Source organism: Rhinopithecus roxellana, chromosome 3 (genome assembly GCF_007565055.1).
Source record: "Rhinopithecus roxellana isolate Shanxi Qingling chromosome 3, ASM756505v1, whole genome shotgun sequence".
In the NCBI taxonomy this organism is placed as follows: domain Eukaryota; kingdom Metazoa; phylum Chordata; class Mammalia; order Primates; family Cercopithecidae; genus Rhinopithecus; species Rhinopithecus roxellana.
Window position 1 is genome coordinate 36,983,714 of NC_044551.1, and position 25,967 is coordinate 37,009,680.

General features: G+C 46.1%; 1 protein-coding gene across 1 annotated transcript; it reads right to left on the reverse strand.

The window, feature by feature from the left end:
* Positions 1 to 7,529: 7,529 nt before the first annotated feature.
* SAP30L (SAP30 like) lies at positions 7,530 to 22,631 on the reverse strand. The gene is made up of 4 exons (XM_010360539.2): positions 21,765 to 22,631; positions 17,379 to 17,501; positions 15,078 to 15,176; positions 7,530 to 12,674 (listed from the first exon to the last, which is right to left on the reverse strand). The coding sequence occupies exons 1-4, from the start codon at positions 21,981 to 21,983 to the stop codon at positions 12,546 to 12,548; spliced, it is 570 nt and encodes a 189-aa protein (XP_010358841.2). The 5' UTR covers positions 21,984 to 22,631; the 3' UTR covers positions 7,530 to 12,545.
* Positions 22,632 to 25,967: the final 3,336 nt, after the last annotated feature.

Genomic DNA, 25,967 nt, shown 5'->3' on the forward strand with positions numbered 1-25,967 from the left:
TGAAACTGTTTTAGGCAGCACAGTACAGTACAACTATCATGCAAGCTGTAAATGTGAGTCACATAGGTAATTCAACATTTTCTAGTAGCCACAATAAAAACATGAAGAGAAACAGGTGAAATTATTTTTAATAATACATTTTGTTTAACTTAATATATCCAAAATAGAATTTCAACATGAATCCATATAAAAATTATTAGTAAGACATTTTACATTCTTTTTTTCATACTAAACCTTCAAAACAAGGACTTTTTTTTTTTTTGAGACAGAGTTTTGCTTTTTGCTTAGGCTATAGTGCAGTGGTGCAATCTCGGATCACTGCAACCTCCGCCTCCCAGGTTCAAGCCATACTCCTGCCTCAGCCTCCCAAGTAGCTGGGATTACAGGTGCTCACCACAACACCTGGTTAACTTTTTGTATTTTTAGTAGAGATGGGGATTCAGCATGTTGGCCAGATGGTCTTGAATGCCTGACCTCAAGTGATCCTCCCACCTTAGTCTCCCAAAGTGCTGGGATTATAGGCGAGAGCCACCGTGCCTGGCCCAGGCACATAACTATTAAGTGGCAGGGCAGGCTGCAGACCCAGACGCATTCGACTCGAAAACCTGCCCTCTCAGCCACTGAGTTCCATGACTCCCAGAAACAGTAGGGGGGCTGTCGCTGGGCAGCAAGATGTGGAGTGCCTTCTGGAGTGTCCCACCCAGTTCTAGTTCCAACTCTACTATGAGTCAGGTGACCTTGGTCCAGTCATCTCCTTGTGCCCCAGTTTTCTAATCTCTAAGATAGGCTAACAATATCTTTCCTCCCCGCAACAGAACTCTTGTCAAGCTGAAGCAGGAAAAAGTCTTTGAAAGTGTTTTGAAGGCTGGGTATGGTGGCTCACGCCTGTAATCCCAGGACTTTGGGAGGCCCAGGTGGGTGGATCACCTGAGGTTAGGAGTTTGAGACAAGCCTGACCAACATGGTGGAATCCCATCTCTACGAAAATTACAAAAATTAGCTGGGCATGTGGGTACATGCCTGTAATCTCAGCTACTTGGGAGGCTGAGGCGGGAGAATTGCTTGAACCTGGGAGGTGGAGGTTGCAATGAGCTGAGAAAGCGCCACTGCACTCCAGCCTGGGTGACAGAGTGAGACTCCATCTCAAAAAAAAAAAAAAAAAAAGAAAGTGTTTTGAAACAGAAAACATAGGCCGAGCCAAGGTCAACAGAGAGGTCTAGACTGGTCCCCCAGGTCTGTACTCAAAACTAGGTGAGTTGGTGAAATGAGTTGCATGGCATTGGGCAGGTTTTTTAACCTTTCTGAGCCCCAGAGCTCTCTTCTGTAAAAGGGAAGGCAGAGGCGGGGTGCAGTGGCTCACGCCTGTAACCCCAGCACTTTGGGAGACCAAGGCAGGCAGATCACAAGGTCAGGAGTTAGAGAACAGCTTGGCCAACATGGGGAAACCCCGTCTCTACTAAAAAAATACAAAAATTAGCTAGGCATGGGGGTGTGAGTCTGTATTCCCAGCTACTGGAGAGGCTGAGGCAGGAGAATTGCTTGAACCTGGGAGGCGCAGGTTGCAGCCAGCCGAGATCGCGTCACTGCACTCCAGCCTGGGCGACAGAGCAAGACTCCGTTTCAAAAAAAAAAAAAAAAAAGGAAGGCAGAGTAGCGTCCAGAAGCGTTCTGAGGATCTGGGAAGCTCTTAGCCTGGCCTGGAGTAGGCAGGTGGTAAACACGAGCTGTTGTTCTTGCTGCTGTTGTGGTTGAGGTTGAGCTGCTGGGCCTGCTTTGGAAACCACAGAGTATGGCAGGAAAGGGGAAGACAGCGTGGCTCTTCAGGGCCCCCTGAGACCGGGCTCTTGGCTGCGGGTAGAGCTCAGGCCATCCGACGGTGGGGCCTGGGAGGTGTGGCTAGAAGTGCAAGAACAGCTAGTGTGGCAGGAAAAGCACTAGCCCCAGAAGCCAAGAGAAGGGGGTTCAGTTTACTATGTGACCTTCGACACTTCCTTGCCCCAACTGGACTCTGTAAAACAAAGAAGGGGGACCAGATCTAAGTTCCTTTCTGCATGGACTCTCTAGGATTTTTACAACGGTGTGAATCAAAGTATTCACCAAATACAGCATCTCTATGAGGGACAGAAAATACTCTCAGGGCCCTCCCCTGTGGCCTGAGGCTGCCACCGATTGAGGGGAGGGCGCCACCTGGTGGCCGTACTTCCTCTTCTGCACTCTCAGTGCGGAGAAACCAGGCAGGATCCCAGACTGTTCCGTGCAAGGCGAGCCCAGAGCCCCAGAACTCCCTTTCTTTAACTTCCTCTGGCAATTCAGGGGCGTAGAGAAGGGACTCAGCAAGTTCACAAAACCAGGAGCCCTGGGTGTGAGCCTAACTCCTGAGGGACGTTGGGGTTTTGCAACCCAAGATCTCTGAGGCCTTCTTCCCTAAATGTGCCTTAGGGACAAGGATCTGTGTTTCCTTACAATGTGAAGTCTGAAATGCACCACACATTTTTTTTTTCTTCCTGTTCCTTTGAATAGAAGCCACTGAACAAAACACAATTCTCTCTTAGTAACTCAAAATATTTCTGCCACTACTACATGGGGCTAATGGAACACAGAGGGCAGTTTCTCCCTGCACTAAATAACCCAGGTTGCTGGGATCCTGAGTTCTTCCAACAGCTTTTACCACTCTTCCATCTCCCCAGCATGGTCAATATTCCACTTCTCTCTGTGGTGTAGGTTGCATGGTGCATGAGGGAGTCAGATTGACATAGGCTCAAATCCCAGTTCACTGTGAGACCCTGGGTAAGTCACTTGACTTCTCCAAGCCGCAGTTTTCCCATCTGAAAACTAGCAATGATAATAGCTTCTTTGCAGGTCTGTGTGAGGATTGGGACCATATATAAAGACGCTAGCACAGTGTCTACTTCCCAGTAGGTGCTTAACAAATAATAGTTATTTTTCTGCAGCTGGGCCATCCTGATCATCTTTTCATATCCAGCTTTGGAAATATTCCTCGATAGAAATATGAATAGCATAAATTTGAAAATGATATTAGCCACCAGAGATAGAACACCCTTCACTGAAGATGAAGGAGGCTCCTTGGAACTGTTTAAATTGACTCAGCCAAGTTCAACTTCATCTAGTTTAGATAAACCCCAGTAGGCAGGCTGCGGTCTTGTGAGTAATTGATTCCCTCAGTCTTCATTCTTTGGGCTTCAGTAAGTTTCATTAGAAACAATTTCACCTTCTGGCAGTTGCTAGTGGACGTGGCTGAGTCTGAGCTCTGCTGAATCTGTCCCAGCCCAGCTGACTGGACGGCTCCCCTTGAAGCCTGATCCATTCCTGCATCCCCCATCACTTAGGCAGGAGAGGCTCTGGTTGGGCACAGGTGCCCTCCCACTGCTCACTTAACAGAGGCCAATCTTGCTGGTGGCTGTAAGTCCTCAGGAAGTCTCTTTTAACCGTCTTAGCTTAATTAAGCTCATTACATTTGCTAAGCCTCATTGGCTTCTCTAAGACTTCAAGAGACCATTATGCACTGCTCCTTCCTCAGAAGTAGGGTTGGCGCAGGGCTCTGAGCTTTCATCACAGAGTCTGTGATTTTAGTAGTAGAAGATCTACTTCCCACTCCTGAGTCTTAGCTCCTCTGAAATTCCTGGCTCCTGGAGGACAGAGTTCATTTCCTTTGGCACCTGGCCCACAGCAGATACTCAAATATTTTTGTGACCATATTTCATCAACGGGGGAGTTTTAAATAATAGCAGGTTTGGTAACTCCAAAGTTCAAGGTCCTCATTCCAGCATGAGGCTTTCTGCTCCTCATTCACAGTCATGTCAGCCTGGACTTCCCTTCACTCTCATCTCATCAAATCTGTTTCCTTCAAGGGCCTGCTTAGGTGCCTCCTCTTCTGGGAAGCTCCCCTGCTTTTCAGAATGCCTTTTTCTTGGTATTTTCCCTTACTCTGAATCATATAGAGTGTGGCTATACATGGAGTTAGCAAGTATGATTTGTGCTCATTATAACCAGTTTAGATGATACCAAGAAAGCACAAAGAAGAAAGTCAAATTTACTCCAAAATCACCAGTGAGGACTAACCATGGTTGCCATATTAGTTGTGGCCTTTTTTTTTTGCTACCCTTGTGGTGCCCAGCAGAACAGGGCATGTCTGTTGACCTCAACCAGATCGACTGTTAACAGCAGCATGCTCCAGTTCTGTCCCTCTCAGCCAACCTCTGACAGTTTCATTAAACCCATTAAATCATGCAGGTGCCTTTACACCTCCTGGGCTTGTTAATCTCTGTTCAGCTCTGGTAAGTTAAAACCTGGCTAGAAGGTTGGATGTACCTTGTTAACCTCCATTAAACCCTATTAAATTTCTTAACTAGCGTCCTAGTGACTTCTCAAAATCCCTCATTAAAGTTTAGTAAATCCAGTTGATTGGGACAAGGGTAAATGTTGTATCTGCGCTGCTTCAGAGCTTGGCATTCTGAGTTCTTTGACGGTGGGGTTGACAGCAGCATCCCTAGAGCCAGGCAAGCCTTGGGGATCCATCCTGGGAGTGCCTTTAGCTCCTTGGCTCTCATTGTTACTGGGGCAAGTGCCTCAGCTTTCCTGAGACTGTATTTACACCTCTATAAATTGGAGTTAATAATAGTTCCTACCTTGTATGATTGTAGTGAGATTAAGTGAATTAATGCACATAAAACTATTAGCCATTGTCTGGTATGGACTCTGTACTTGATAGCTATTATTATTCCTGAATGTGGAAGATCTTTGTAGACAAAAAAACTGTTGAGTAAACAGAAGACTCAGTCCCAGTACTAAATAAATATAGTGTGCTCCTCTGTGTCAGGTCTTGGGCTGGAATGGTGGGTTATTATCATTGTGGTTTTATGCAGACTGAAGATCATCCATTTGAATGACTTGTCTTAACAGTGTCTTTGTGGCTGTGCATGTCACTCTGTTTGCTCAGACTCTGACACTTCTGAGCTGTTTGATGCTGAACATAACATAGTTATAATATTTCTTGATCAGGGCCTTAGGGGGTTGGACTCAGTGGTTCCTAAGCCTGGATGTGCAAATAAATTTCTGAGAGAATTTTTTTTTTTTTTTTTTTTTTGAGAGTCTTATTGTGTCACCCAGGCTGGAGTGCAGTGGTGCAATCTTGGCTTACTGCAACCTGCACCTCCTGGGTTCAAGCGATTCTCCTGTCTCAGCCTCCCTAGTAGCTAGAATTACAGGCACGTGCCACCATGCCCAGCTAAATTTTTTTGTATAGTAGAGGCAAGGTTTCACCATGTTGGCCAGGCTGGTCTCGAACTCCTGACCTCAAGTGATCCACCCACCTCAGCCTCCCAAATTGCTGCGATTACAGGCGTGAGTCACCACACCCAGCCTCCAAGAGGATTTCATAAAAACATAGTTTTCTGGGCTTCACTTGAGAAGATTCTCATGAAAGAGAGCTCAAGGGGACCTTTTAACTAGTATTTGAACAGATGATACTGAAGCTGTTCATCTCTGCGCTGGGATTGGGAAACCTCTGGACCAGATTGGTGCTTCTCAACTTTATTGAGCTTAATTACCTGGAGGAATTTTAAAAATCATTATTACTGGGACTTAGACCTTGACCTTTTCATTTTGAGGATCTGGAATGGGGTCCCAGGAATTGGCATTGCAACAGAGTACTTAGGGGATTCTGATGGGTGGGGGGTGGCAAATGCTACATTTTTTTTTTTTTTTTTTTTTTTTTTTTTTGAGATGGAGTCTCGCTCTGTCGCCAGGCTGGAGTGCAGTGGTGCAATCTCGGCTCACTGCAACCTCTGCTGGGTTCAAGCGATTCTCCTGCCTCAGCCTCCTGAGTAGCTGGGACTACTGGTGCGTGCTACCACGCCCAGCTAATTTTTGTATTTTTAGTAGAGACGGTGTTTCACCATGTTGGCCAGGATGGTCTCGATCTCTTGACCTTGTGATCCACCTGCCTCAGCCTCCTAAAGTGCTGGGATTACAACACTGGACCTCAGATGATCTGATATTCGATGTCCTAAAGCTCTATTTTGAAAAGAAAATAAAAGGGTGTCAGGTTCCTAGTGAAACTTTTGTTCTAATAGCATATTAACACGTGGGTTCATCTCCATCTTTCCATTAAATTGTTATCTGTGGATCCTCAAGGGATGTTTACTTCAGCAGGGGGTCAGCCAGTTTTCAAAGTGTGGGGACAAATCACCCCTTTGCCATTCAGTGTGTGAGGAAGTTGGGGACAGCAGGCAGGCCCCCATGGTTAGACACAGTATAAAAGAATGCGAGGAAGGCAGAGGAAGGGAAGTAACTGCTTATGCTAAGAAACATAGTATGAAAACTGGAACTTCCTTTGCTTTCTAAAGCAACTCAGGGACCCTGTAAATGATGGTGTCCTTCAGCAACAATCCATCACTAATTCTGTGAGCTCCTTGGTGAGAGCCAGGACTCCCTGTCCTCTCCAATATCTCATGAAAAGCCACCCTCCATGCTCCTTACAGGGGAGTGGAATGGGAGAGGAGGAGGGTGTGGGGAGGATCTGCACTTTTAAAATTTCTGTAAGGCTTAAAATTTTAGAGCTAACATGTATTACTTCTATGTAACTAATATGATAAAGACAAATATTTATTGCACATCTCCCTTTTCATTCTGCTGAGGGCAAACCTGTGGTAAAGTGGCACTAGAGACAGGTTTGAAGTGGGAGACCTGAACTTGAGGCTTGCCCTTCTCTTCTCCAGCACTGTGAGGACAGGCAAGAGGTGTCATCTGGTAGGCCTCAGGGACCTCCACCAGTAACATGCAGTCATATTGCCCTGGCTTCTCAAGCTGTAGTATCCCTACGGAATTTGCTACTACACAGATTCTGATTCAGTAGATGGCCAGCAGGAGGGGCTGGGAGATGCTGCATTTCCAACAAATGCCCAGATGATGGACCAACTTTAAATAGCAAGCCTCTATTTTAGTTGAAGAAACTCCAGGTCACACACTGTTAAAAATGTCTTTGAGATATTTAAACATTGGGATGTTTACATGAAGATCTGGATTTCCAGCTTCTCCAAATTGCAAGACGTGGTCACACAGGGCTGGTGTGCCCATAAGGCTACAGTAATGAGGAGCTGAGTAGCTGCCCTTAGAAAGGACCTGAGTTTTCCAGTTTGTAGCTCACCCTCTGCAGGTGTTTCAATGTGCAATCAATCCTCCATCCAGTTTATTTAGATGGAGAACTGAAGACCCAAAGAGAGAACTCTGTTTGCCCAGGGCATCCAGTACATTATATGGAAGTTGAGCTCCAGACTCAGGCTGTCGGATCCAGTCAGTCTCTTTCCAGGTGAGTGAATGGAAGAGCAGTACTGGAAACTTGGGCCTAACCTTCTGGGATCTAAACTCAGTGTGCACTGGGAATGTAGGTGCTAGTATTTGGAGCTGGGAGGAAAGACCACTATCATTAATCACTGTATACACTGCCAGGGGCCAAATGTGGAAGTGAAAGCATCTGAATTCTATATAAAAATTCAAAGGAAGACAGAGGGTCTCTTACTCATTCAGATTATTTATTAAGAGCAAAAGTCGGGCCATCCCATCTGTGTGATATTGCAACATGAAAAGTTACATACATACTAAGGAGACCCCATAGAATTGAGAACCTTTCAACAGTACAGAGCCATAGATTACAAAGTTAAAATACAAATGATCCCCCAGATTTGGCAGGAAACAAGTACAATATGAGGAGGCCTGGAATGGAAGGGCACTTACTTTTCAATAAGGCAGTTACAAAATGGGAAAAAAAAAAAAAAACCCAAAACCTCATACCCCAAAATATACTCTGATGAGCACAGCAGACAATAGAAATATAAAAGAGGGATCCTGTATAACTCTCTGTCATTGGCAAATGTGTTCATTACATGAAAGCAACCGAAGGGCTTGTGTTTTAAGATGCAAGCCAGATGAAACAACTGACTGTTGACATTTCTACCTCAAGAACAGTTCATATCTTGCCCCAGGCTGGATTCTACCTCAAAACATCAGACCCACTTTACCATTTCTAACCATAAACTTGGAAACAGTCTATACTACAATGAAAGGAATAAAAAGGCACCCCTAAAGCACCATGCTTCCCAAGCCATGATCTTGAGCTCATCTGCCCTTCAGTTCAACTGCCCAGCTCAGTAACAGGGACCAGGAGCCAGGACCAGCTGAATTATACAGCCTCAAAGGATCACCTGGAAGGCAGATGTCTGATCAAGAGATCATAGACCAAGCCCATTTCATGAGAATTTAAATGCTAGGACAATACTACATCTTCCACTAGGGCTTTTGAACCCTGGTTTTAAATTACGGGCTAGCTCTGTTATCCCCTACCACTCATTTTGCAAAACTCAACTGGCCTAAACATTTCACTCAATCTTGAGTTCTGCAGGTTGGTCCCTGAGAGCCAGGTTGGCCTTGGGAATTTCTGCTCAATTTTAAGTTCTCAAGAATCTGAGGGCAGCTGACTTAGACTGAATTAGAGTTATCCTGTAAGTCAGAAAGAATGTTAGACAGGTCAAGAGGGCCAGAGGTTGGTTCTGAAGACGCCATATGACTTCAGGCACATCTTTATGAGTTTTAGTTTCCCCATCTCTAAAAACAGACGATTGGACAACAGCAAGCGTAACAGACTTTCCACCTTGAAAATACAGCACTTCTCTGGTGCTGAGACCCTTAAGTCCTGAAGCTTTGTTTTCTCAATAAAAACAGTGTGAAGTCCTTACAGGAATCTAAGATACAAGCTCTGGGCAACCATGAAAACTTGAAACTTCATGCAAAGCAATGAAGTTATGAATCTTCCAGCTGAACATTTTCCTGATGTTGTGAGCATCCGTTTTTGTGGGGCAAGCACAGAACTGAGTCATCTGTCTTTTAGTAGGCTGCTAACATCTTCTCGTCCCCCCCTCTCCTCTCCCCCAGCTTTGGCAAGAACAAGCCAGCCAGTAGGGTTTTCTCAACATTCTCCAACAAGGAACTGAGTGGACTAATACTCAGGGGTAAGGACGGTATACCAAAGTGTCCTAGCATTGTTTCTTTCCAAAAGGCAAACACTATGCTTTGGGACAGCGCCAGCAATTAGGTGCTTTGCCAAAAATAACTTGTCCCATGTGGCCCCCATGGGGCACAGACTAAGATGGAAATTACAGAGAACATAGAAAAGCCAGAGGTTTACAAAGAACAGGCTTCTCCAGGAGGTAGTGGGTTCTCTGTCCTCGGAGGTGTTTAAGTCCAGACTGCTCAGCCCCTTGGTGGGACAGTTGTAGGCAGAATGTCAGCACCTATGTGGAGACTAGACTGGATGACTTGACAGCCCTTTCTCAACTTTGAGATCTTGTCATTGTAATGACTGAGAGCGCCTCTGGATGACTTCCATGAAGCAGCTGCTCTGGGATCTACACCAGGCACAGCCTCCCTCAATAGGCAAGGCACCCAGAGTAAGTTCCTTCTTCCATTCTCTCCCTCCCACCAGGCAGTTGCCCTGCAGGATATTAACAAAAAACCTCCCATAAAATAAAGAGCCAAAACACCAAAATTAGATGCAACACTGCAGATGCAAACAATTGTTACTATCTGTTCTCTGAAAGGCTAGCAGTGACTATTTAGCTATGACAGGAACATTTAACGACTTGGCAGCTGTAACACGTAAGTAAAATTCCTCTTCATTTTACAACACTGGTCTTGAATACTTTGGTTTTTAATCTTTCATGAGATTCAGCTATGATCTTTTTTACATGCTGTTGCCAGCCTAAGAGTTTGTTCTTTGAAGCAAGAAGTTTGTCCATTGGCTTTTTAAAAATCTTAAAACAACATGAATGGCAGGATACGGATGTTTCCATGTGAGAACCTTCAGGGCATATCAAAGAACCATACCAGGCTGGAAGTGAGGCAGGAACCATACTCTTTAAGAAGACAACACCATTTCTGGATTTCAAATTCCAGTTTTGCCCAGAAGCACCAAGAGGAAAGAAGGCAATGCTGCTATGTCACAGGTGGAGGGAAGCGCCAAGAGTCCTTGATGGGTGGTATAAAGATGGTGCAGCCAAGATGAACACTGCTTTCCCCACACCCCACTGCTCCCTGAAGCCAGACACCGTTGCTCTGGAGGGCCTGGCCACTTCTCACAGGCAGGAGTCCCTTCCGCACAGATAGAGCCACCAGAAACTGCAGAAGAGGCTAAGGCGAGTGGTTTAGTGGTTTGATGAAAGAACAGATTTCTGGACATAAGAAAAACAAAGGTTCAAATAGCTTTGTCTTTTCTCTCACCTGTTGAAAGGTCAGGTTGAAAAGGTTGAAAAGATGCCCACAACCTCCACTTTCCACAAGTACCTCTCCTTAGAGGAAAAACAACAAGGAGCCCAAGTGGACACACAGGTATCTGGCTGAAGGTAAAACATTTCCCCAGGTTTCGCTTTGGAACAAAGATTCTTTCAGACACACTTGAACAGATGGATCCTACCACCATATATTCTTGTGCAGAAGCTACTGTCTCTCTCAACTGGGAAAACAGATTTGCTGCTAAAGAAATAGTGATGTGACCTACACGCCCACAATTCTGGTTTACATATCAGAAAAGTACACTTTTTTACTCATTAAGATGTGGACATTTCCATGGAGCAAGTTAACAATGCCTTAACCTGCAGGCCCCATCTGCCCCTCAGCCTTCTTGGTGCCTGTATCAACATCTTTCAGCTGTAAGCAGGGAGAGACTCTCTAGACACATAGTGAATGTGAATGACTGAAAACACTCACAGAGCACTGGAACATGCCATCCATAGCCAGGAGGCATACCAAAATAGGATGCCCTCACAGTCGAGTATATTCTATGTACACCCATTTATACATATGTAATTAAAAAGGCTGCAATCTGCTAGACATGCACTTTGAACACAGGCGAAAGCTTTGCTGCAATGGAACACACTGCATTTTAGTGAGCATGGTGACCCTGTCCCCATTCCACAGAAAGCGTAGTACTCTGCTCCACAGAACTGAGACCTTTGGACATTCCGCCACCTGCTCAGTAGTGGGTGTAGTTCTGACTTCTCTGTGATGGTGCTCAGATTAAGCCATCTGTGAAACTCTGCCAGGCCAGGCTGTCCATTCTTCTTATTTAAGGCTTGAGAAATAACTCAGAATTGAAACTAAGTAGGAAAATGACATCTTTGACCACATGTCAAGATGGTCATAAATCAGAATCCAAATCCTTTTCTTCTTTCTCCCACCCTCCTACCCCATACCCTCTGCCCTCCACTACACAGATTAAAGAATTTTGCAAAAGCATATTTTTGGATATAAAGCTTTGTTTTCACAGGATACTTTGGCTCTGATATAATTAGATTGAGGAGTTCAACGTTTTGAACAAAAAAATTAGGTAATTTTCAAAAATTATTTTAGCAATCTTTCTCTCTAAGAGGGAGGCTAATTGTTCACAAAAATGAGCATCAGATGGAATTGACCTTTGTTGCCCAAACTCACGATTTGCTGATGACCAGAGCCCAGGGAGTCAAGGCCAGCCAGCCTTTCAATCCTAAGCTGGACTTCTGGGCAGGAATCACATGGCCCCTGGCAGCTTGCATGGTGGTTGTGAACTTAGGATGAAAACTTCTAAAAACACTTACCCTAAATTACTAAATACGTCAGTGTGTCAATGCATTTATTGCCAAGAAGCTTGGCTGAAGGTCATAATATCTAACTGCACCCCAAAAAGTGAAGCATAGTGGGGTGCATAAGGGATCGTATCATCTGTGAGGGTCTCTATATCAGCGTTTCTGGAACCCTCAACAAAATCAGTTTTGCACATGCAACTGTCCTGAAATCCTTATCTGATCAGAAACTTCCTTGTTGGTGTATCAGGATTTCCTCCACATTCTAGCAGTTAAGTGGTGAGGAACAGAAATGGCAGAGGTCTCAGTAATGAGAGGTGTGAAGCAGATGTTACAAGGCTGGTACTATTAGTGACAGCTCAATTAGCCAATACCTACTGATTGAGTGCCTCCTGTGTACAAGGCACAGGGTGAGTGAGGGGGACCAGTGTCAAACTGATCTGCTGATAAATGACAAAGCTTGCAACAAAGCGGGCGGGATATCTATGTCGCCAGCGGGCAGCATGCAAGTCCAGATGTGGGTCTGCTCATGCACTTCCACGGTCAATTGCACCTTGCAGCTATTCCAAGCTACGGCTCACATGTGGCAGCCTGGTGGAGAAGGTGATTACCAAAATATTTCTTATCCCACATTTCCAGTAGAATTGACTTAATGCTTTGTTGAATGCTGAAATACATAGTTTTAAATTCTTTTAATGATCCTGATTTTTTTAGTCCAGAGTTATCTCAAAAGAAAGTCTTTCTATACACATGCTGAATCATGAGAATATAATCCTCCTGACCAAAAAGATTTACAATATTCATCATTCAAACTTTTTTATTTACAATAATATTTAACAGTCTTTATGGGCTTAAATGTAGCAGATATCACCTGTGCATCAAGCATTACACTTCATTCCTTTAAGATGTGCTTCATCCTCACTCAAGCTGCTTGCCACCCTCCGATTTCTGGTCCAGTCTACTCTTGTTACTCTTCACCATGTAGATGAAGTAGGCAAGGGTCTCTTTTTCATTCACAGGTATGTTCCTGAAGTGTCGACTCACAGTCTATGTGGGGAGAAAATACCAAAGTTCCTTAAACCAGGCATAAATCACACCGCAAATTCTACATTGTACAAAGAGGGGAACAGGGAGTTGTTTGCAAGCTGTGGCGGGAATTACAAACGCTGCAGAACTTCCTGCTGTGTGCGGAACTCAGAATGCCCTTTGCCCTTTCTCCCCAGGGATGTAGGTGGTTTAATTTCCAGGATCCAAAAGTAGCTTTTTAACCTACAACTCTTCAAGGTGCAGTTCTATTTCAGTGGCAGCCTACTACCTGTCATGGCATAATTTCACAGTCATACTCATGGAGGAGAGACGGGGACTGCTCTGGTTGGCCAGCTGCTACCAAACCTCTCAGGCCTTGAAAGTGGGAAGAAATGTGTTTTTTAAAAATTGTGGGACAGGCGTGGTGGCTCACACCTATAATCCCAATGCTTTGGGAGGTTAAGGCGGGAGGATCAGTTGAGGCCAGGAGTTCAAGACCAGCCTGGGCAACACAGTGGAGACCTCATCTCTACTAAAAAATTAGCCAGGTGTCATAGCATGCACCTGTGGTCCCAGCTACTCAGGAGGTTGAGGTGGGAGGATCACTTGAGCCCAGGAGGTTGAAGCTGCAGTGAGCTGTGACTGCGCTATTGCACTCCAGCCGAGGGGACACAGCGAGACCTTGTCTCAAAAACAAATAAAAATTGTGTTAGGCTGGGCATGGTGGCTTGCGCCTGTAATCCCTTTGGGAGGCCGAGGCGGGCAGATCACCTGAGGTCAGGAGACTGAGACCAGCCTGGCCAACATGGTGAAACCCCGTCTCTACTAAAAATACAAAAATTAGCCGGGTGTGGTGGCAGGCACCTGTAATCCCAGCCACTCGGGAAACAGGCAGAGACTCACTTGAACCCAGGAGGCAGAGGTTGTGGTGAGCTGAGATCATAGCAATGCACTCCAACCTGGGAGATAGAGCAAGACTCCGTTTAAAAAAAACAAAAACAAAAAAAAAACTGTTAAATGAACAGCCAATTGAACAAATTGAACAGAGAGGTATCTGAACCCCAAAATTCCTCTAAGTAGTGCATAACTGCCTCCTGAAAGACACATCAGATTTGAAGGAAAATGCATCATTTACTAATACTCCTAATACTTCATTCTGTAAGTAATGAGAATGCAGGTCTCCTCCTGCTCCACCTCATTCTTTCCCTTCCACCGGAGAGAACACTGGCAACGGGTGATGTTATTTTAAAGTAGGAGAGGCTTCTGACCTCCTCTGTGTCATCTGGACACTGGTGAAGAAGTTGTTTAAGAAAAAGTGACGGCCGAGCAAGAAACCTCTAAAGGAAAAACCAAAAATGAAATAGGCTGGAAGCCTTTCAGGAAATCTCAATGGATCAAGGTGATTGAAACAGATAAAAAAAAGACAGAGAGCTAGACATGAAGAGTGATTATCTCTGGATGACAGAATTATATTTTTCTTTTCTCCATTTTCCAACTTTTCTATAACAGGCAGAAAAATATATTGAGGGATTAAGAAAGAAAAGAAGGATGAGAAAATACCTGCAGAAGTGACAAAGACAGAATTATCAAGCCAGGCAGTTCATGTATTTTAAAAATGGCCAATGGAGCACTTCCCCCTACTCCAAACTGTGTTAACTCAGGGCAGGAGAAAACTTTCTTGGGTGCCATTCATTAAAATACTTTCATTACCAACACCAGAGTAGGAGAAATCAAGGGAAAAAAAAATAGCTCCTGTAGAACATCAGGAAGGTTTTGAAATGATTAATCTGACACACAAAATGATCATATCTATAAGAATCTTGCTAAGCCAGGCACAGTGGCTCATGCCTGTAATCCCATCACTTTGGGAGGCTGAGATAGAAGGACTGCTTGAGCCAAAGAGAATCACTTGAGCAACATAGTGAGGCCGCGTCTCTACAAAAATAAAATTAGCTGTGCACAGGGGTGTGCTACTCTGGAGGCTGAGGTGGGAAGGATCACTTAAAGCTGGGAGGTTGGGGCTGCAGTGAGCCCAGACTGTGCCATTGCACTCCAGCCTGGGTGATAAAGCAAAACCCTGTCTCAAAAAAAAAAGGAATCTTGCAAAAAGGATTCAAACAAATGAACACTCAGGACTTAGAATCTGGAGTCATGAGATCCCAGGCTAAATTCAGCTATCAACTTGCTGTGTGATTTTAAGCAAATCCTTTCCTCTTTCTGTGCCATGGTTTCTCTTCTGGAGCTGAGGCCTTTGCAGGTCTAAAGCTGTGGGGTTCTAAATTGTGCCAAAGAGGAATACGGAGTTGCTTCCAGAACTCTGGAGGAGATTACAATTAGCAGACACACATAGTAAGGGAGAATCAGGGTAACCATCAGCAGCAGCACAACGCTGGCTCTCTTTAGAGGGCAATTTTGTCTACCTACTTCTGCTAACTGGGCCTTATTGAAGCCTGGTCTGGTCTGCAACTTGTAGTGTCGTTTATAACGTCGTAGGGTGTTCACTTGCAGCTGGAACAGATCAACCTAGGGAGAAGAGGAGAAAAATGTTATCCATCACCTGACCAACCAGGACTCACCAAGAGCCCACTACGTGCCTAGCACTACACTAAGGTAGGGATGAGGATGGGGAGGGCTTCAAAAGAGGTCTTAGAAATGGTCCATTGAGGACTAGTAACTGGTTGGGAGGGCAAAAGTAACAGTGGAAAAACAGTTCTGGCTGGGGTGGGCTGATCTCACACAACTGGTGGAGAAGGTAAAGCTTAAGCTAAGGAGAAGCAGGGTCTGACAAGGCACTGAGAAACAGGGTAGGGAATAGGGGAAAAGATCAGAGCACAGAAAGCTGGGAGAGGCACAGATGGGCAAGGGGGTCACAGGCAACTGTGATGGGTTTAAAAGGTGAGAATAGATGGTAGCACATCTAGAAAAACAGAAGGAGCTATCACAGAGGGTAGAGGGTGATGGCGCAGGATGGGTCTGGTGGTGGTTGTTGGGAAGACTGATGGGGGAATACAGAGGGAGATGCTATAGCAACAAGCAGAATGAGATAAAGAGGTTGAGCTTTGAAGAGGCAGTGATGCTAGAAGGGACACCAAAGATGGAGGGCAAAGGCAAAAACCAGAGACATCCTGGAGGAAGACAGGCCAGAATGAGGCAGCGACCAGATAAAGGGGCACAAAGGAGGGCAGTGGGAAGAACTGTTATCCTCAAATAGCTCTTTCCTAGGCCCAGCCTTCTGGTATTAGAATCCTTAACCTCCCTCCAGAGAAAGTTCAAAAGTTACTGTAGTGAATGTGCAAACCAGCAGGTTAGGGTTGGGGTCTTTGCAGATGACTGGATAACAGAGGGGAAGGGAACCTCCTTTTTGTTTCTAACAAAGGAAGAGAGGAAAGCTGCATAGTCATGAAAAATCGAAGGCCCATAAAGTTGGGCTGCCTTTACCTGCCTCTAAAAGAGCTGTTCTTGCTTCAGGCAGGTGGAGAGCACTTAAAAACAAAATGAATGATCAATATGAGGGGCCAAAGTCCTTCATTCTTTTCAAAACATTCCTTAAAACCTTTTTTTTTTTTTTTTTTGGTGAAAACCACTTAGAAATCGAATACATCCATTTCTTTATAAAATAACAATAATGCTAAAAGCAACAGCAAGATTCTGTAAACCAACATTGGAAAAGGGGACACAGGGAGGGGCAGAGGGAAAGGGCCAGATTTTCAACGGTTTCCTCCACATCTGCAGACAAAGGCCCGCCTACTCTTTCTATTCCTACACAGTCATTTTCACTCTGAGTGCTAACAGGCGGTTGCCTTATGAAATATTCATGTGTCAAATATTCAATGTACACTATAAACGGTTCTTGTTTTGCTGAGTCTTGAGTGAAAACAATTTAGTAGAAAGAAAATCCAATATTCCTTCCTGAAGCCTCACTTAATAGACACAGGCACCTGAAGGGAAGGCGGCCTTCCAGTTTGAGAAGCCTAGGTCACATGGTCTAGCGCAGTGGTTCTCAACACAGGATGATTTTGTCTTGTAAAGGAGGTGTGGCAATGTCTGGAGACACTTTTCGATTGTCATGACTCAGGATGGTGATTGGTAGAATCCCATGAGGGGATGCTGCTGAGGCATGCTGTTAAATATCCTACAATGCAGAGGACAGTCCCCACAACAAAAACTATCTGACCCCAAATGTCAACAGTGCTAGAGCTGAGAAAACCAGGTCCAGTTTAGTCAACTTTGAAATGGATCCTTGGAAACAGCCTGGACTAGGTGTCAAGAAATCAGTGAGAGAAAATCTGAGCTGGTATGAACTGATGACCTACATCTTCATTTTTTGGGGAAGAGACTTCTCCCAAACCATTACACACTCTCTAAAGGTTTTAAACAAGGTTTTAAAAAAAGTGACTGTGGTTGTATTTATGCATTTGTCAGGGGTGTCTTGCAGAAAAACAGCGTGGTCTACTGGAAAGGGCCCCAGACTAGAGCCTCCAAACTATATACATGACCTCAGCTCTCTGCGCCTGTCCATAAAATGATGAGGCAGTCTGACCAGTGGGTATCCAAGCTTTTAGCTCTCAGATTCCACATTACTATAATTCACTTTTCAAACAATCCACAGCAAAACAAAGGGGACTAAAATTACTTCTTAACACAAAAGGCAGACCAGGCCAGAGGTGAGGATCAGATTATAATCCATTTTTCCAGCTTCTGCAAATTGATTTCTTTGACCTTTACCTCAGGAATGTCAGTGTCGTGCTCGGGAGAATCTCCACCATCGTCACTTGTCTTCCTCTTCCTTTTATTTCGGACACTCTGGATGAAATTTTTGTGAAAATCACAGATATACAGGTGCCTTACCTGACGGACAGAAAAATCAAAGTCAGAGTTGGCCAATTCCTTGGAGACAGCAACAGGTATCTGTCAAACTGTGGGGCTTCCGTCCATTGCAGGGCATTGGAGAGAGAGACGGAAGACAAGATGTAGGCCATCATTCCTAGAAGCTCACTACTGAGGTGCAGAAGAACACAAAGAGAACGCTAACATCACACTTTGTGGCATATCATACACCAAGTCTCCAGTGAATGGTGAAAACAGTAAATGGTACAGATTCAGCAAAGGAAGATCTTCCTGCAACAGAGATGCTCAGGGTGAAGGGCCCTGACTAAAAGGGAGGACTTTAGGCAGACAGGAAGCATTCCAGATGGGTAGGAGGGCCAAGACTTTAGAGTTCCCAATGGAGGATGACAGAAAGAGTGAGTGAGGAGGCCCAGGGTACAGTGTCAGTTGGGTGATGATGGCTGCCCATGTAGGAGCATAATGAAAAAGTGAGGCATCTGGGCGGTGAGCATGAGAACAGCTTAGACTTTCCTTCCGAGAAGACAGAGTTCCTCAAGGAAGCAGGGAGTAATGCGACATTTTCAGAAGACCTGTAGGAGTCATGAACTTATAGTTGGCTGGAATGCACTGTCCTGGGGAGGAGGAAAGCAGGACACAAGGGACTGTGGCAATGGTATTCGGGATACTCTATTTTTACACTTACAATAGCTACTATTGTAGGATAATAACTCTCTGAAAAACTTTGTTTCTATGTGTCAATTTATAATTCTTGCATTATCTCACATCTGATCCACAAAGAAAAGTGGAAAAAGATGTGGAAATTCTTACAAGGTAGAACCACATACAAGAAGGTGGATACTACAGATTTTCTAATACAGGATGGAGGTAAGTGAAGGTGGCAGCAACAGCTAAGACATGAAGAATCCTTCATGGCTGGCTGGAGGAGCCACTGAAAAACCTTACAGAAACTGAATGCCTGGCAAATGACTTGGGGTTGTTGATAGTGAAACAGCTGTTTCACAAATGTTCTGCAGAGACTTCTGAATTTGAGTTTATCCCTTAAATCCTTCAAGATAAAAGTAAGCTGGCAGGAAATTGCATCAATTAATTCAGACCTTTTCATGGAAAAAATAATGAAAACTGTTTATTCAGATGAATGATCACTTTCATGTGGCTGAATTAGTGAGTCATGAATACTTTTAAGTTTATACCGTGATGGTGTCTTGCAGACAGGAGGTACTCGAAAAATGTTGATGTACCAATATAGGAAGTCTCCTATATCTAAAAGTGGCTTAGGCTAATGAAAGCCACCACTTACGTGGTTACAAATTGGGATAGCTTTGTCAGATTCAACTCAGACTTTCGAACACAGCACATGCCACTGTCCCTAAGATCCCAACCTAGCTGATGTATATAATACTGAACATGCTTTTCTCCAGGAAGAAAGCACAACAAAGCCAACTCTGCATCCCTGAGAGGAAGCTGGTCCTGCATGTTAGCTGGACTGGCGAGACCACTCAGATCAACTGCTCAAGTTCACATTAACAAACTTCATAGGAGAACAGGGAGAACAGGTGGCTTCCTAAAGCTTCGGCTGGGAGATTTCAGATCAGGACAATAGAATAACAGAATCCTAGTTGTAAGAGAATTTAGCAATCACTAGTACAATCCCATTGACCTCAATCCCGTTTTCTAGATGGGTAAAAATGAAGCCATCCAGAGTGAGGAAATGACCTGGCCAAGGTCACCCAGGCCTTCTGCCCCCCTAGTACATGTCTTTTCCTACCCCAGCATTTTCCTTTATACTATTCTCAACATCCACTTTTCTCCAGAAAAAAAAAAAAAAAAAAAAAGGAGAAATATATCAACTGGAGGTGTATTAATATTTTAATAGATCACAGAACACTGCCAAAGTCTATATAAAATGAGTTAAACAGCCTGAGTTGAATTTTTGGTGCTATTATTTAAAAAGGTTCTCTGCTAGACTCTAGACTCTCTTACAAGATAAATAATCATTTTCTCCTTAACCCTTTTCACGTACATACTGGTTTTCAGAAATTTCAGAGCTCAGTGGCCTTTGGGAGTGGGGACGGGGCAGGAGGTAGTAGCAAAGGCTCTAGTTTTTTTCTTTCACTTTCTGCAATAGCTAAAAATTCTTGTAACATAGCAGTTACTTGGAATTGAATTCCTGCCCAAGCCTGTGAGAAAGAAATAGAATTCCTTTCAGAAATAATGACTACACAACACCACCTTAAAACAAATTGTGAGTGATTCCACCTGGAAACCTTACTCCTTCAGAAGCATTACCTTTTGGGAACACTAATGCTAGGCTCAGGCTGCCCTTCTTCTAGATAGTGGGTGTGAAATGATCAGCATAGCTCAACGTAGGTTTTCAAGTAGAGTCAATGGGTAAATAAAAGGAGTCCTGGTTGCAGCAGCAAAATCATTCAGATGGGAAGGCATCCAGTGATCTAAAAGGACTGGAAGATTCTATTTTTTTAAAGACTGGAAAATATTATTATAAGCTGCTCAAGTAAAGCAGCTTCTAACAACCTACACAGAAGGTAGGCAGTGTTTCTAAGCGGATGAATTCATTGTCATAAGCATTTCACATCTATAGGTGACCTAACAAGGGATCACCTTGTTGTCTAGCCCCTTGCTTGTTCTCAGATAATTTCCATTCATGCATTCATTGATAGAGATTTGTAGTAAGAAAGCTATTAACTCTCTCCCAACCACTTAAAAATAGCAACTGTCCATGCAAGAGTAGCAACTGTATTATAACGATTAACTTAAAAACAGGGGTAGGAGGGAAGAGTCTGAAGAAAGGACAGGGGGCTGGGCGCAGTGGCTCACGCCTGTAATCCTAGAACTCTGGGAGGCCTAGGCTGGTGGATCATTTGAGGTCAGAGTTCAAGATCAGCCTGTCCAACATTGCGAAACCCCATCTCCACTAAAAATACAAAAATTAGCCAGGCATGGCAGCAAACGCCTGTAATCCCAGCTAAGCAGGAGGCTAAGGCAGGAGAATCGCTTCAACCTAGGAGGTGGAGGTTGCAGTGAGCTGAGATCTTGCCACTGCACTCCAGCCTGGGTGACAAAGGAGAGACTCTGTCTCGAAAAAAAAAAAAAAAAAAAAAAGAAAGGACAGGAGAGATTTTTTATTTATTAGAGACTTAATGAAGACTTATGTATAGGGCTTGGAAGTAAATTAGATACTATGTTTAAGAAATTAACCAGCCTCCTAGGTGCTGTGTGTATCTGACACCCTCACTTCCTATCTCTGGGCCTATTTCAACCCTAAAACCAGAGAGGAAACGTGCACTCCCTTTCAGTTTAACAAGCAGTCTCTGATTTCCTACAACTGTGGAGAAATTCTGATTCTAAAAGAGAATGGATGTTAACCACCTAAGCTCTTAGCTAGTTTACCTGAATATTAAATATCCTCTTAACTCATTTCCAGTTCCTAATCATGAAGCAATCACTTAAGGCTTGCAGCAACAGATGTCAAACTAAAAAGTTCTTAATTGGTTGACAATAGGCACAGCTTCAGAATTGTTAACTAGAAGTGGTGAAATCACACAGAAGTTTCCTATAATACGCCACAAAGAGCAGGGCAATCCGATTTAAATTTAAATCTCCACCCCCTTATTTCAAAAGAAACTACCACTAAGAAAATTGATTTCTTTTCTTCCCCCTCCAGTCACATCGACTGCAAGAGCCATTTCCCAAGACCTGGCCTTGGTCTTATTTCTGCCACATCCTAGAAAAACCCATTCCCACAGTTGCCTGCGAAGCAGCTAGCTCAGTGACACTCTGCAGATACCGAGGCTGCGGGAGCCAGGGAAGTAACTGCCACCTTTCTCTGTCTGAAGGAATAACAGGGTTCCTAGAAGGAGAGAGAAGTTGGAAGAGAGCCGGGTATCTTCATCACCCGCCCCTCCGATTCTTGCTCCTTCAAGGGCCAACAAAATTCACCCACCTCTCCCTGCTCTAAAGTCTAAACCATAAACCAATAAAACAAGTTGGAAACTGCTGTCCAATCTTCCCAGGCAGCAGGAGTCCTGAAGTCCCCGCCCCCATCCTCCCGGATCTGGGTAGAATCACAGTCGGAGCATGTCAGCGCTGGAGCGGCCTTTGAAATGCCGAGTCCAACTCAGTTCTGCAGACGCGGGGCGGCGAGGCCCACGGCGGGGAGTGCCCAGGGAGTCCCGACCGCAGCCCGGGGCAGCGGACGGAGAGCTGGGGGCGCCGGGGCCCAGACGCGGGCGGGGGCGGACTCACGCTCTTGTCGATGTCCAGCTTGAGTTTCTTCTGCGAGATGCTCTTCTGGACCCTCTTGCTGAAGGAGGCGTTGCCCGCGGGCCGGACGCAGCGCTCGCCGTCCTCGATGAGGCAGCAGCTCTGGCCGTAGCCCGGGGCGGCGGCGGCGGCGGCGGCGGCGGCGGCGGGGGCGGCGGGGGGCCCTTCGCGGCTGTCCTCCTCCGTGCTGAAGCCGTTCATCTCCCCGCCCCGGGCCGGTCCCTCTGGGGGAGGGTCCCCGGTAGGCCACTCCGCGGCCGCGCGTGCCGCGGGGCAGGTCGCTGAGACCCCCGCACCCGAGGGTCCCAGAGTCCGTCTCCAGCCCGGGCGCTGCCCTGCCCCGCGTCCGAGAGGCCTGGGTCCCTCGGCCCCCGGCTCTCCGCCTCCGGAAGCCCCCTTCCTTCCCGCTCGAGGCCCCGGGGTCGGCTCCCGCGGTTCGCAGGGCCCCGCCGGGGGTCACCCGGAGGAGCCTTCTGCCGGGGGCCCAGAACCGTAACCCTGCAGCGGGGGCGTCCGGGAGGGAGTCCCAGGAAACAGCCGCCCCCTAAGGACTCCGGGCCTGGGTTGCCAGGGGGTTTCGAAGGCCCCCGCCGGCTCCCGCCTTCTTTCGGCTGCGGGGCAAACTCGCTGCCGGGCAGCTCCCCCGCGGTGGCGCGGCCTCCTTGCGCGGGGCCCGGCCTCGAACCCGCGGCACCCGGGCCCCGCGGCTCGTCCGGCCCACTCCACCCCTGCAGCAGCTCAGCTGCGCCCCGAGTCCCGCTGCAGCCCCAGGGCCGCCCGGCCGCCGCCCGCCGAACGCGCCGCACCACAACAGTTCGCTCCCCCCGCCCTCCGCGGGACAACGGAAGTCCCACCTTCACGCGACCATTGGTCTCATTTGCTCTCTGGGCGGGGCTGCTGCCGCCGCTGGCGCGTCCCATTGGGCGTCACCGCCGCCAGTCTCCGGCGCTAGGCTACTTCCTGGACTCTGCTGGGATGGGTTCAAAGTAGAGAAAGTGGAAGAGGAAAGAGTTACCCCGGCGAGAACTGGGAACCGGGCCGCAGACTCTCCGGCCCCGGGGAGGGATGGTGAGCAGGAACCTGGCTGGACCGAGGGCCAGACTCCAGGAACAGAGGAACACATTCGGGGACAGCCAGTTGAGACGCGGAAGGGGACGCTGAGGGACAGACTTGGAGGAGCGGCATATGAGGGGACCTAGAAAGGATAGAGGTGCTATCATGAGAAGGACGGACTAATAAAATGAAAGGTCCAGGGCCAGAGGACTCGCGGATCCATGGGAGGAAGGGTGGGTGAAATAGGACGGGAAGCCAGTCATGGCGGGAAAGACAGAGGGACAACCACATACAGATACGTGGAAAGACATGCGGAGGAGGTGATGGGGGATCTTGCAAGGTAGTCGCAATGTTGGGGGTAGCCGATCCCTTCCAGACTGTGGAGAGTGAGACTGGCTTGGACGGCGCGGGAAAAAAAAGCAGAGGGGGAAAGAAGACCCTGAGGGGTTTGGGCGACCCCTCCACTGGGACGAATGGGAAGTCCGAATGAGGTCTGGAGGGTGGACTAGGTGAGCCGCGGGCAAGAAGAGAGGCTGCAGGGGAGATGGAGTGAAGGCTGGGAGTGGGGTCCAGGGGCCAATCTCGGGATCTAGATGGAGAAGGGCTGCGGTGTCTTGGGTCCTCCCTGGAGCTCCAAGCTGTAGTTCTATTGCCTTGAGTCCCCAGGTCTACCGGCGAAGTGAATGCGCCCTGCCAAGACCCTGCGCTTGGTTTCAGCGCCCAGGGCGCTACCTCCCCTCCAGGAAGGGCTGTAGGATATCCTCTGGTCCAGCACTTCAGTCATGCCACCCTCCAACTGGGCAACATGGTGACTGATGAGGTCCGAAGGGCAATGGGACCAGCCCAGGGTCGTGTAGTCATGTAGGGCTGGGCAGCGTTTTATGGACAGGAAAGAACAGAGGATGCGTTAGGTGATAGGTAAGCAAGTGTTAGGACTAGAGGGCATAGAAGGAGCTTCGGGTTTGTGTCCTGTTGAAAAAGGGGAAGCTACCAGTTTCCATGTTTAGAAGCAGATGTCTGGTGATCTTAAGTTTTGCTCAGTGGCCATAAACGCATTTGTAGCATCTGAACTAGCAATTTCACATGTGGCACAGCCATTGTCGGAAACAGGCCTACCAGAGATAATATGAAGTACAATGATGTTCATTATGGAATTATTTATAATAGGAAAAATAAAATAGAACCTCAGAATTCCAAAAGGGAAGTAGTTAAGTAAACTACCTAAAATCTTCAGAAAGAGATATTGTGCAGTTAGCATTTAAGGTAGTTTCAACATCAATGTAAACATTTTCTATAGAGAATAATTCACCATTAATTCTTTTTTTTTTCTTTTTTCTTTTTTTTTTTTTTTTGAGACGGAGTCCCTGTCGCCCAGGCTGGAGTACGGTGGCGCGATCTCGGTTCACTGCAACCTCCGCTTCCCAGGTTCAAGCGATTCTCTTGCCTCAGCCTTCCGAGTAGCTGGGACTACAGGTGCATGCCACCACGCCCGGGTAATTTTTTTTATAGAGACGGGGTTTGGGGTTTCACTGTGTTAGCCAGGATGATCTCAGTCTCCTGACTTGATCCGCCTGCCTCGGCCTCCCAAAGTGCTGGGATTACAGGCGTGAGCCACTGTGCCCGGCCAACCATTAATTCTTAAGAGCTGTTGAGGAGTTGGAGAAACGCTTTTTTAATGCTAAGTAAAAAAATTCAGGATACGAAATTTCATGTAGGATACGATGTCTGTACATCTATGTTTAAAGAAAAAAAAATATTGGTATAAAAAATACACCAAAGTACTAATAGTGATTATTTCTGGGTAGCAGGAATATGGCTGATATTTTTCCCCTTTTGTTTAACCTTTGCATTTTCTTTAATAAGCATTATTTTTGTTTTTACAGTAGAAAAAATAGAATAAAAATTAACGGAAAAAAGGCACAGATTAATAGGAGTCTTCCCTCAGAGTTCATATATTCTTTTTTTTTTTTTTGATATGGAGTCTCGCTCTGTCACCCAAGCTGGAGTGCACTGGCCAGATCTCAGCTCACTGCAAGCTCCGCCTCCCGGGTTCACACCATTCTCCTGCCTCAGCCTCCCGAGTAGCTGGGACTACAGGCGCCCGCCACCTCGCTCGGCTAGTTTTTTGTATTTTTTAGTAGAGATGGGGTTTCACCGTGTTAGCCAGGATGGTCTTGATCTCCTGACCTTGTGATCCGCCCGCCTCGGCCTCCCAAAGTGCTGGGATTACAGGCTTGAGCCACCGCGCCCGGCCCAGAGTTCATATATTCTATTCAAAAGTAAATTGTTGTTGAACTCCTTATGTATGCCACGTATAGGGCTGGCTATAGGAGGAAGATGAAACATAACCCTTGCCCTAAAAGAATATCTCCTATCTGGGGTGTTCAGACAGGTATGTAGAAAACACTTGGGTATCTGTACCAGGCACTGTGTAATATTGGTTCCAAAGTCACTTGGTATGGATGAAACCTCCACGTTTCCCATATTTTTCTAAACAGCATTTGCATACAATGCTAGGCTATTGTGGTACACACAACTTCTGCACCAACTTCCTCTGGTCTAAGGGGATCTGGGACCTTTTCTTAGGTGCTCTGTCTCAGTCCTTGAGGTAGTGCCTACTTATATCTGCTATTCTTGTATTATTTAGCATTCTTTTTTCTTTTTACTAGGCAGTTCCTTATAACTGTAGGGGACTACAGTCCCCTATTATAATTAATACATGTTATAAACATGTATTAATATAATATAATTATTATTTTCCTGGTCAAATTACTGTAGTGGTTACTCTTTCCTGATTACACCTAGACTGATACCCCCAGCCAGCCTCTGTGTGTGTGTGTGTGGTGGTGGTAGGGGAGTTCAGTTCATACTTGTATGCTTGTAAACGTTCTTGTAATGGTTTTTTTTTTGTTTGTTTTTTGAGATGGAGTTTCACTCTTGTTGTCTAGGCTGGAGTGCAATGGTACGATCTCGGCTCACTGCAACCTCCGCCTCCTGGATTCAAGTGATTCTCCTGCCTCAGCCTCCCAAGTAGCTGGGATTACAGGCATGCGCCACTGCTCCCGGCTAATTTTGTATTTTTAGTAGAGATGGGGTTTCTCCATGTTGGTCAGGCTGGTCTTGGACTCCCAA

Bases quoted from the DNA above. Each gene is read 5' to 3' on its own strand.
- SAP30L (XM_010360539.2), bottom strand. From the start codon at position 21,983: ATGAACGGCTTCAGCACGGAGGAGGACAGCCGCGAAGGGCCCCCCGCC. The intron at 15,177-17,378 runs GTAAAGGTCAAA...TCTTCTCCCTAG, and splicing joins ACGACACTGACATTCCTGAG to GTTGATCTGTTCCAGCTGCA. The intron at 12,675-15,077 runs GTAGGTAGACAA...CTCCCCACATAG, and splicing joins ATAAGGCCCAGTTAGCAGAA to ACTGTGAGTCGACACTTCAG.